This window comes from Gossypium hirsutum, chromosome D07, assembly GCF_007990345.1.
Source record: "Gossypium hirsutum isolate 1008001.06 chromosome D07, Gossypium_hirsutum_v2.1, whole genome shotgun sequence".
In the NCBI taxonomy this organism is placed as follows: Eukaryota; Viridiplantae; Streptophyta; class Magnoliopsida; order Malvales; family Malvaceae; genus Gossypium; species Gossypium hirsutum.
The window spans coordinates 35030763-35043214 of NC_053443.1; the positions used below are offsets into that span (position 1 = coordinate 35030763).

The 12452-nt window shown below is 36.9% G+C and overlaps 1 protein-coding gene across 1 annotated transcript; it reads right to left on the reverse strand.

The window, feature by feature from the left end:
* Positions 1-207: 207 nt before the first annotated feature.
* LOC107954750 (indole-3-glycerol phosphate synthase, chloroplastic) lies at positions 208-4413 on the reverse strand. The gene is made up of 10 exons (XM_016890406.2): positions 4135-4413; positions 3817-4059; positions 3528-3704; positions 2764-2838; positions 2624-2668; positions 2354-2518; positions 1979-2057; positions 950-1032; positions 767-835; positions 208-488 (listed from the first exon to the last, which is right to left on the reverse strand). Exons 1-10 carry the CDS (start codon positions 4279-4281, stop codon positions 405-407), a joined length of 1167 nt encoding a protein of 388 aa, XP_016745895.1. The 5' UTR covers positions 4282-4413; the 3' UTR covers positions 208-404.
* Between the last annotated feature and the right edge of the window lie 8039 nt (positions 4414-12452).

Here is a 12452-nt window from a genome sequence, read left to right on the forward strand (position 1 = left end):
CAACTAAGGTACTTGACAAAAACAATATACATCATATGAATTAATAATATATTAAACCATTTGGTTAAGAAAGAGGATTTGAAGTTTCTAGAATTCAGACTCTCCACTAGCGTCTTTAGTTATGACTAATTTAGCAAACATAAAAATAATAGAGTAGAAATAATAATAGGGAAGGATACGGAAAAGTAAATGATTAAAAAACACAAGAACAGAAATGCACATCCGCAATTTATTCTATTAGTATTATAATTTATATAATCAAGGTACAAAGATTATGTAAAGATGCTCCACTTGGAAATATGGATTCAACATGCTGAAAGATTCTGATCGATTAACTGCACTGTAGTAATTGTAAATGAAGTCTCGGAAGCACACATCCAGAGTCCACTTTTCCCTGTGTGAACTCATAACGAAATGTCTTTACCAAAAAGTCCACTTATTCCTTTTCCAGGGTCGCTTTGCTTCACTATCGACTCCCCAACCAAAACCTGCCAGATTGCATTTCATGGATTTCAATAACAATTTAACTTCAAATCTCTCACCTAATTTGCAGCACATAGGTCACAGACTTGATCATTTTATTGAATTCAAGGGAAAAAAAAAACCTTTCTTTAAATATAACTTAAACCATTGCCACTTGGCACTGGTCAATATTTTTCTGTATGTAAATACTTTCACTTCTATAACATAGCTATATGCAGCAGAAGGGAAAAAAGATTAATATCAAACAAAGAATGCAACATGCTAAAGAACTTGCATAACTTACTGCTTTAACACCCGCTTCTTGGACATAAGCAACATCATCAGGAGTAAAAAGCCCCGATTCTCCAACAACCTGATGGTTAAAATTAACAAGATTATTTGAACAGTTAATGACATGTTTGCATGGACATGCACTAACTTTATCTTTCAATACATAGATAAATGAATGTTCTGAAGCCTCCCTTACAATTATATCTTTCTTGCGAATCATCTGGCCACGCTCTCCTTCAAGAAGCTTCTTTGTGTTACTGATATCTACCTCAAATGTTTCTGGGAAAAAAAGGGATGAATTTTTAATGCCTCACAAATTGTGATTGCGGTCGATATGGCAGAGATGTTAGTTTCTGATAGACTCTGGTTTGTTACTGTTGTTATGGGATCAACAGATGCTTCAATTGTTAACAATATTGTAATTGATACACTTTGAGCTATTTCAGAAGTTGATTTACATGAAAATTGTTGAATCCTAATACTTAAAGCATTAAAATGTTATATACACAAAATGCAGAAACGTAGGGAGAAAACCAAAACCTGAAAGGCTAAAGGCAATCAAGAATTTAAACACATTAAATTTAAACCTTCTTGAAAGATATAAAGATTTTAAACACATTAAATTTAACATGTCAAAAAGTTAACCTTATGCTTCGTACAATAACACAGGTTATATCATCTTAGTATTGTTATAAAGTAAAAATCATTCAGGGGTTAATGAAATCACATCCTACAACCACATTTAGGTCATGTTATCATAGCCTTGTTTTTGAATTATCCAAAGGCAGGTCAAGTTTAAAATTTTTCAAAGATGTTAGCAAGAACTTCTCTATTGGAATTTACTTTTTCACCTTCTAGATTTGGTGGGTGCAAGGGTTAAAACCCTGCAACTCTTTTCACTCTATCACACGTTTATTTTAACAATTGGAAATAATATCCATGTAAATATTCTAAGTGATGTGATCATATGCATATGTATATAGAGTTCTGAACTAATCTTTAAATTATTTTGAATTCATTTTCCCCCTTCTGCTCTGGCTAGCATTGTCCCCAGAAAACCAGTTTTCAAAATACCAATTTTGAACGCCTGTGATTCGGATCCGATCCACACTTTTATACCTTCTCAAACAAGTCATACAAGTTGGCAACATCAAAGAAACAAGTTTAAACTATGATCAGAATGAGGCAACTCAATTAGCAATTGCAAAAACTTGAAAAACCTTACCAAGGTTACGATTATTGATACCAATAAGTTCAATCCCCTCTATACCAAGAACGCGGTCCATTTCCCTCTCATCATGCACCTAAAGGAAAACAATAAAAAAAAAGAGCATATATTGGAAAGAAAAAATTGTATATGAATAGTTAATAAAACCAAATGTTAGAATCTGGTTATGATGCCATAAGTTCAAATCATAGCATCATACAACTTGTAAAAGCATAACAAGCATTTCCAATTGAAGGGAAAAGAACGGCCTCAAAATGCTCGATAACTATGAAAATTAGCTCCCAAAAGAAATAAGTTTCATGAATCCAAAAATAACCTGAACAATTCAAAACTGATGAAACCATAATAATAACAAAGAAAGCTCTGTCTAACCTCTACAAGAGCTGCCAAACCAAGCATCTTGCAGATTTTAATCATGTATCTGATGTCAAGATCGGGCAAAACAGCAGCAATTAGAAGTATAGCATCTGCTCCTTTAATTCGAGCATAATATATCTGCCATGCATCTATCACAAATTCTTTGCACAATAGAGGACACTGCATTCGTTATGATGGCAAGATGTATACCGATTAACCAAGTGTATATAAAAAGAAAAAAAATCAAGATTATAGATCAAATAACAAATGACTTATCCAACAAACCTTTACTCCAGCATTACGTATTGCCTCCAAATTTTCAAAGCTTCCCTTGATTGAAGAGTAGCAAGTCAGAGAATTAATAAATAGACTAAGCAACTGGATACAAAATCTTCAAAAACAAAAATAAAAATGACTATGTTTACCTTAAAATACTTTTCATCAGTCAAAACACTCAGACAAGCGGCTCCACCCTTCTCATATGCTCTAGCAATCTCAACCTATCACAAGAAACATAAATATATCACAAATTACTCAGTAATAAAAAGAAATAGAATGATACAATAAAAATAGATATGGAAGGTTAGTTCACTCTTTCTCCAAGGTTTTACCTGGATTGAAACATACTCTAAAATATCAAAATTTCCTCCCAACCATAATTCCAAGAAGACAACTTCAATCTTATATAAAAAAAGATATGGAAGGTTAGTTCACTCTTTCTCTAAGGTTTTACCCGGATTGAAACATACTCTAAAATATCAAAATTTCCTCCCAACCATAATTCCAAGAAGATAACTTTAATCTTATAGAGTATCTATACTTGTATTATCTTATAAACCATGCAGGAGGTAGAAAGCTGACAAATGTTTATTGAATAATATCTGATTAATTCATTAATAACATCATAAATATACCAGATGGTGTTTATAAATTCTAACCCTCAAACCTCACTAGCGGGTTTTCATCCGCAGGACATTTTATGAGTCCTCCAATCTCGTTGAGAGAAGAACCTCAATTTTATGACAAATCCAGTCAAATTTTCGTATCAAAATTTCTAGTATCATAAACGCCGTTAGATGAATGATAAATGTACCATTAGATATATTTATTTATAAAAATAAGTATATTATTAAATTAGGATAATTTTCTTCCAAAAAGTATGGACTAGAAATAAAGAAAGGTACTTAACTGGGTCAAAATTCTCTCTGAGAATTCCTCTGCTAGGCGAAGCCTTCTTAACTTCAGCAATTAAACCAGGCAATCCAGTCTGCAAATGTGCCGCTTTAAGAGACCCGACGAAATCTCTAGTTGGAGGTGAATTCTCGATAACCTTCTTCAATGAAAGCAAAGGCTTCTTCTCTTTCATCTGCCAAACCCAAAAAATCATTATATCACCATACAGTTACAAAAAAAAAAAAAGCAAAGACGAATACCTTGACCTAATTAAAATTGTAAAAATTAAAATTAAAAAAATTTACTTGGGAAACTTCCACATCTTTGTGCCAAACTATTTCTTCAAGAATGTTACGAGGAGTGTTTCCCTCATTCTGTAAACGGAATTCGAAGGGACCCACGTAATGCAAAGGCGGACCCGACGGTGGACGCCGCCGTATTCTAATCCCTTGACTCGCTGCGACTTCGTTTTGCAACATTCCAACTTCCCATTCCTTTACCTTCAAAGAATCTTCCTCGTCTTCTTTTCGCGGAAATATCGTCCCCGACTACACACAAATTTTATTTTAGAAAGAAGAGTATTAGATTCAATGTATGTAAGTAAAATGATTATTATTAATAACCTGTTGAGCTCGAATGGAGGGAAAATGGAATCGCCGATGCTGAAGGTCCATTGAGCGTCTGAGGAAGAAATTAGGTCGCTGATTAGGGGAAGGAATAGATTGAAAGGAAATTCCAGGAGCTGTTTTCATTGAAACTAATCCCTCCATTTTTGCAATTGATGGAAACCCTAGCTCCTGCACTTAGATTTTATACACTTTTTACAGTCGAAGTGGGGAACATGAAAGATATATTTGGTATGTATAAATGGTAATTTCTCCAAGATTTTTGTTTATTTTTTTTCTAATAAAGATTTTTGTTTCCTTTTATTATTAATTTCGTCGTTTTACCTGAATGTGTTTTTTTTGGCAATTTACCATTAAAAGCTTATTTTTTTAAATTTATTGAAATGGGCCTGATATTTTATTATCTACTGGAATAGGTCCTTTTCCCCCTAAAGCGCGTCCACGTCAACGCAAAGTCAGGGAACGTGTCAGCAAATCGCGTCCACGTCAGCGCGCTGTGCTGACATGGCAACAAATCGCGTCCACGTAAGCGCGATTTGTATCCACGTCAGCAAATTACGCTGACGTGGACGCGATTTGATGTCACGTAGCGCGCCCTTGGGGACGCGATTTCCCCACGCGTGAACAGTGCAATGATATTTTTTTTACCGTTGCCCCCCCTAACGGTCAAAAAAAAATCTATAAATACCCCCACCCTTTATTTTTTCACAAACTAATTATTTTCTCAATTTGCTCTCAATTTGCTCTCAAATTCCTTCCAAATTTCTCTCAAATCTATATTTAATCTCAATTTGCTCTCAATTTCCTCTTAAATCCCTATTTTTAAATATTTTTAAATTTTTTTTTAAATCGTAAAAATTTATACGATTTCAGCAATGGCCTGAAAATTGACTCGTCTTAATAAGCAGCACATATCCGTCGAGTAAATGAAAATGGTAAGTGTTAAATTTAATTTTTAAATATTATTTAAGATTTTTTTATTTATGCATTTTTAGATAATTATTAATTTATTATTTGTTATAAAAGTCTGTAGATCGGATATTGGAATGCTATATCCGGAATATGCATGCTCCTCTATCACCGTTGGTAGAGAACTACTTGCGGGAAGTGGGTTTTTGGCACGTGGCGACGGCAGGTCGGGGATGCAAGTTAGACCCAAAACTTATCAGTGCGTTGATCGAGAGGTGGAGACCGGAGACGCACACATTCCATCTTCCATGTGGAGAGTGCACTATCACTTTGGAAGATGTCAGTCTGCAATTGGGATTGTCGGTGGACGGGTACCCAGTTACCGGGTCTGTCCAATCTACCGATTGGGGAGTGGTGTGCTACGAGCTTTTGGGTGCTATTCTAGAGAAAATGGACGGAGGTCGGATAGAGATAAGCTAGTTACGAGACACATCCCCGGATCCGGATGATGATTCAACCGAAGTAGAAAGAATTTGATATGCTCGGGCATACATTCTTCAGATAATTTGAGGTTATTTGATGCCGGACTTGTCACGGAGCCGCGTACATCTAAGATGACTACTGAAACTCGTTGATTTTAGAGCAGCTAGTAAATTGAGTTGGGGGTCTGCCGTCTTGGCAGCATTATATCGGGAGATCTGTGGGGCGACGCGACTGAGTAAAGAAAAATCGGAGGTTGCCTGTCACTACTACAGTCATGGGCACGGTTTCGCTTTCCATTTCTACGTCCTTGAGTGGACCACCCATATACATTCCCGCTCATAACGAGGTAAATTTTATATTATATTTTACAATTATTATGTAGATTTTTAAAAATAATAGTATGCTAAAAATTTATTTAATTAGGTGGAATCATCCGGCAAGTCATGCTCGATTACCTACCTCTCTTAAAGATATACGGCTTCTATTAGACCAACAGTCGGAAGCACATGTAAGTATTAAATAAAATTGATATTTCCATCATTCGCTAGTTGATTGGTATTTAATATTTAGTATTTAGTATTATGTATATAACTAATATTTTTATCTTGTTCATATAATTTCAATGGACACCATACGAGGATCCGGCAATTCGGGCAGTAATTCCGGATGAGTTCTTCGAAAATCCAAACACTTGGCATGCGAAAGTCGCGTTGATCAGCTACGCGACCATGGAGATGCACCAGTCAGACAGAGTGTTACGGCAATTTAGATGTAGACAACCGATTCCCGTAGCACCTGAGGTGTTTGATGATCACCACAAAATCGACCTACAGCAACTGCATATGGATTGGCCGAGATTCTGGTCCCATTACATCGAAATGTGGGAAGATCGGTATGAGTATATACCTACTATGGAACCCATCATCGTTCCGGAGTTAGCGTGCGTGCCGGAATACATGCCATGGTTTAGGATCCATGGCAAGCCGTATTTACTATCGGCAGAGGAGAGGCAGCGGCAATTACGTGTCCAAAGGAAAAGACGCGGGCCTTTAAATCCAATACGAAAGGATGATGACGCCAGCCTATCAACGAGGCCAAGACATTCACCTGGCCCATCATCAGCGGCCATTCAATCACCAAGCCCAACGAGAGCACCGACACAGTCACCCGACCCAGCAGTTCAACCGACGATACCCACGACACAGCCTTTTCAGATGATGTCAGGTGCGTTTCCTAGCCCTTTTATGTATCCTAACCCTTATATGTTCCTCTTTCCGAGTCCTATGGCAAGTTGGAGCCAGTGACCCGGTTCAGTTCCATTTCCTGTTACGCCGAGTGGACCACCAATGTATAGTCCAGCGGGGCACGAGGGATCGCAAGAGTGGCCGTCGGGGAGCTCTTCTTTTTACCAATCCCCACCACCGTATGGGTTTCAAACACCGCCGCTGTTGGTGATGCAAACACCTCCACATTCATTATTCTATCAAGGTGGCTCATCGTCCCAACTCCGACAACTAGATGCCCTACCGGAGGAACCAAAATCCCCGTCAGATGAACCACAACCGCCGCCGGAAGCTAGACAAAGGAGGAATCCAGTGCGTAACCGTCGACGGCCACTATATGGCACTAAACCTGGCGGGCACGGAGATTGATATGTATTTTAATATATTTGTACAAACATTTTGAATATTTTGATATTATTTGATGTAATAAAATAGAAATTTTTTTGAGTTATTACTTAAAAACCCTAAACTAATTTATTAAAAATTTATAAATTTATAAATTATAATTAAATGCTTAATTTAATTAACAAACCCTAAACCCTTAACTTAAAAACCCTAAACCCTTAACTTAAAAACCCTAACCCTAACCCTTGACTGGTACTAACAATTAATAATTTGATATAATTTGATAATTTTACTAACAATTAATACAATTATCAATTAATAATTGAAAAAAATATAATTTGTTTACAATTACATTCAACTATTGCGATTAGGGCATGATCGACTTGTATGGCCTGGATTCTTACACCATCCGCACAACTTTTGTTGACTGGCTGTTTCTCGGATATCCATATTGTTACGTATTCCAGTCGAGCAAGGTCGACCCTTTGGTTTGCGACGTAATTCTCTACCCGGTAACAGCTTAAAAGTAGCAAGAGATACGGACGGCCACTTACGTTCATCTAGGACCGGTGGGAAAACGTGTCTCCAGACGTTGTACATGTTTTCTAATTTATACACTTCGTCCACATAGCTCATCGGATCCAGATGAAGATTCTGACAAGCTGTAATAACATGAGTGCATGGATAGCGAAGTGCATCAAACATCCCACAGTCGCAAGTCCTGTTTCGTAAGTGTACACGATATTGCCCGCCAACAACACATTGGTGCGGTCTGTCAAACTCTGTTATGCGAAACCATAAGTTGTCTTGATCGTGACACACTGTGTGCATGGTGTTCGCTCGCACCTTGGCCTTGTTAATTTCTTGTACTACCTTACTGCACCATACATGGCCTCCCTGCATCTGGCCTACATAACTCGCTGCTCGCTTTGGAAATAGCGTCGCCAAACAAAAATATGTCTCTCGCAAAACCGATGTTATCGGTAGATGGCACGTTCCTTTTAGAATAGAATTTATGCATTCAACCAGGTTTGAGGTCATATGACCATATCGTAGGCCGCCGTCATATGCTTGTGCCCACTGTTCGAAACGTATGTTACAAAGGTAGTTCGCCCCTTCTCCGTTAATTGAACGTAAAATTGCCAACATCTCATGAAAACGGTCTTTATTTATTTCATACCCTGTCAAAATAAGTTCATAGCGAATATTACATACCACATCTTCATTTACAACTAATTCAAATTGACAAACGAAATAACACAGATAGAGACTAAATACCCATGTTGGTCACTTGTCGACGTTCGCTCTTAAATGGATATTGCCTGTAGTAGTTTGAAGCAACGTGCCTTAGGCAATATCGATGGTGTGTGCGCTGCCGTAAACTTCCCTATCGATCAAATGCAACTAGTATACCTGTACCCCGATCTGAAATAACACAGATATCAGGTTGGGGGCACACATGCCTCCTTAACCTAGAGAGAAAGAAATCCCAGTCATCAGACGACTCCCCCAGTGTTATTGCAAACGCAATTGGAAGAATTCTCCTACCGCCATCCTGTGCCACTGCAAGCAATAGCCGATGAGTATATCTACCAAACATAAAGGTACCGTCAATTTGTACCAATGGCTTGCAGTATAGAAATGCGTCTCGGCATTGCTTAAAGGTCCAAAACAGGCGTTTGAACACTTGGCATCCACGTAGCAATCGGCTGTTGTAGTATGCATGTTTCATTTCACAGTCTGTGATGGCACTTGAGATGTATCTCTCTAGCACTTGACACCACTTCCATATTTCATTATGTGAAGCGTCCCACCCACTATGCATCTTCTCCAACGCCTTCTGCTTAGCTATCCAAGCCTTGCGGTAAGAGGGCGTGTACCCCATTTGGCTACGAATATTGGCAATTAAGACTAGCATTAAAGTCCTGGGATCTGCCTTCACCGTGGATAGTATCAAGCTAGCTAACATAGTTGAATCCATCTTGGGATGATCTTGTGAAACACCTATAAACGGAGTACATTAAATAATGCAACATTACATAATAACAGTATTATTCAGAAACTGTCAATACTGTACCTGCAGCACATGTATGTGGACCTTTGTACTTTTTAATCTCCCACAACCCTGTCCTTTTCCTTAACGAGGCGTAGATTTTCCATGAACATGTGCCGTCTTGCACCGCACACTTCACCTCAAACTTATCAGATTTGGATTTAACGACGTGGTAGTTAACGCCGTTTTTTATGCTATGTTGTTTCAAAGCACCAATAAAACTATCCTTGTTGATAAACTGATTACCAACTTCAAGTTCACCTGAATCTAGCCCCGAACTTGTACGATCACGCAACTAGTGTAATAGATCTGAAAACTCCAACGCATCATCTGCAGACAGATCAACATTATACATGTGGGCTGGAGGTGAGTATACTCTGAATCGTGGATTTTCTTCTTCATCTGAACTCATTTCAGCATCTTCAGGTTCTATTAGAATAGGCTTCGGTTCAAAAAATAAGCCAACTTCTGCACCATCGGGCCCGGGCTGTCGAGGTGGATCCATATCGGAGTTATCTTCTAACCCACAATCATCTGCAGCGTACGAGGTCCCCTCACTAGTGGACGTCATGAGGAGTACATCATCCCTTCTTTTGGGCATTTCATAACGTCCTAATTGGATGTAGATTGCTAACCACTAGAACTTGATGTCGTTCCCCAGTACGTATTTCCAGCATCAAACATCGAGCCACCGACATACATGTCCCATCCACCGACAGAGTGTCTTACAGGGGATGTGCATTCTACACTGCTACCAAACATAGGCTGTTCTGTGTTTTGTAACCCACTAATCGAGGTCGGCCAGGGGTTGTGTATACATCTCGAACACCGGTCATAAGTACATCATTTGGCGATGTTAATTGTACATATAACTCAATATAAGGTGCTCTACTAGCACTCTGCACCATTGCCTCCAAGCTATGAGCACCTTTTATGTCGAACGAGTCATATGTCACCGAATCAACAGAAGAACAAAATCGATACGTAATAGACAAAACTTTCATTGGCGTCATTCTGAAAATTTTACGCCTAATTCTTTTACGAAGTTCTGTCAAATCTATGTTCTGGTTAAAAACCAGTCGCACCGTATTCTCCGACAAAAAAACAACACCATTCTTGGTGTGGTAAACCTCACCATCATAGTAAATAACAGCACTAATACGCTCACTCATATTTGAAACTCTAACCTTCTTAGCCTCTCTAAATTGTTTCTGCTGTAACTTATGCATTCTGAGAACATTTTTTGCCTCATTTATAGCCTCAGCCCAAACATGCTACTGTAGCAAAAGCGCGTCCACGTGGGCGCGATTTCACAAATTCTTCTGATAAAGCATCCTACTTGAAGTGTTTTTATACTATTTGCTCAGAAACGTCAACTCAAAATTATTTTTTCCAGGACCTACTGTAGCAAAAGCGCGTCCATGAGGGCGCGATTTCACAAATTCTTCTCATAAAGCATCCTGCTTTGATTTTATCTTAAAAACCCATACACACGAAACATAATCCAATTTTGAATAAATTATAATTAATTTAGTTTTTTTCTCCAAAACCCTAAACCCTAACCCTAAAAACCAAAAACCTAACGTGGGAAAAACGGGGAAAACACGTCCCCAGTGGCGCGTTACGTGGCAGCAAATCACGTCCACGTCAGCGCGCTTTGATGACATGGCAACAAATCGCGTCCACGTCAGCAAAGCACGCTGATGTGGACACGATTTGCTGACATATCCCCTGACTTTGCGTTGACGTGGACGCGATTTAGAGGAAAATGGCCCATTCCGGTAAATAATAAAATATCGAGCCCATTTCGGTAAATTTTAAAAAAAGTGGCTTTTTTTGGTATTTTGCCCTGTTTTTTTATGGAAGATATTTTTGTGCTTTTTTACCTTATTATTATGAAAAACAATTCATATCAAAATGGTACGTGAGTTTAATTAAGTAACAAAATAGTATGTTAGAGTGGTGCCTTTCTCATAAGTGGCATCACCTTTTTGTTAATAATTTTATTTTTATTTTTTTAAGAAATATTATTTTATTTAGTAGTGTCGATTACATAGGTGGTACCACTTTTATACAATAGATATACGGTTGAAATAAGGGTCAAATTTTGACTTGTGATTGGCTCGCCCAAAATGACGCCATTTGGACTGGCGACACAAGTCACACCTCCCTGATAGGCGACACTGGTTCCAGTCATCTGTCCCCTCCGTCGCGCCTGTACACTGTAATTTTTCAATGTTTAGTCCCTTCCAAGGAAAAAAAAAGAGAGAATGAGAGACCTTATAAACATGGTCCCCCTTGTAGAAGAAGGTCCTGCAGTGAGAAAAAAAGAGGGAAAGAAAAGAGAGGAAGGGGAAGAAAGAAAGGAAAAAAAGAAGAAAAAAATATGTATTATTTTAGTAATTAATTTTTTAATTTAAAGGGATTAGTTATTTTTTTATATTGTTTTTTTGTTATTAATTATTATAAATTGTTTGTGTTTGTGTTTATTTTTAGTTTTATGTTTTGTGATTTTTTATGAATGTTATTTTTTTATTATTTGAAAGTTATTTTGTTAGTAATTTATGATTAGGTTATAAATTGTTTGTATTTAGTTTAGTGTTTTGTGAATTTTTATTAATGTAAATTTTTTTAAAATTATTTTATAGTTACTTTTTAATAATTTATGATTAGGTTATAAATTGTTTGTGTTTAGTTTAGTATTTTGTGATTTTTATGAATGTAATTTTTTTTGTTTTTTTAATTATTTTATAGTTATTTTGTTAGTAATTTATGATTTGGTTATAAATTGTTTGTGTTTAGTTTAGTTTTTTGTGATTTTTCATGAACGTAAATTTCTTTTTGTATTTTTTAAATTATTTGAAAGTCATTTTGTTAGTAATTTATGGTTAGGTTATAAATTGTTTGTATTTAGTTTAATGTTTATTGTGATTTTTTTATGAATGTAAAATTTTTTTTAATTATTTGAAAGTTATTTTGTTAGTAATTTTTGATTAGGTTATAAATTGTTTGTGTTTAGTTTAGTGTTTATTGTGATTTTTTTATGAATGCAAATTTTGTTATTTATTTTAAAGTTATTTTGTTAGCAATTTAGGGCAAATTACACATAAAAGCCCTATTTTTTAAAAATTTACCGAAATGGGCCAGATATTTTATTATTTACCGGAATGGGCCATTTTCTCTGAAATCGCGTCCACATCAGCGCAATGTCAGGGGATGTGTCAGCAAATCGCGTCACGTCA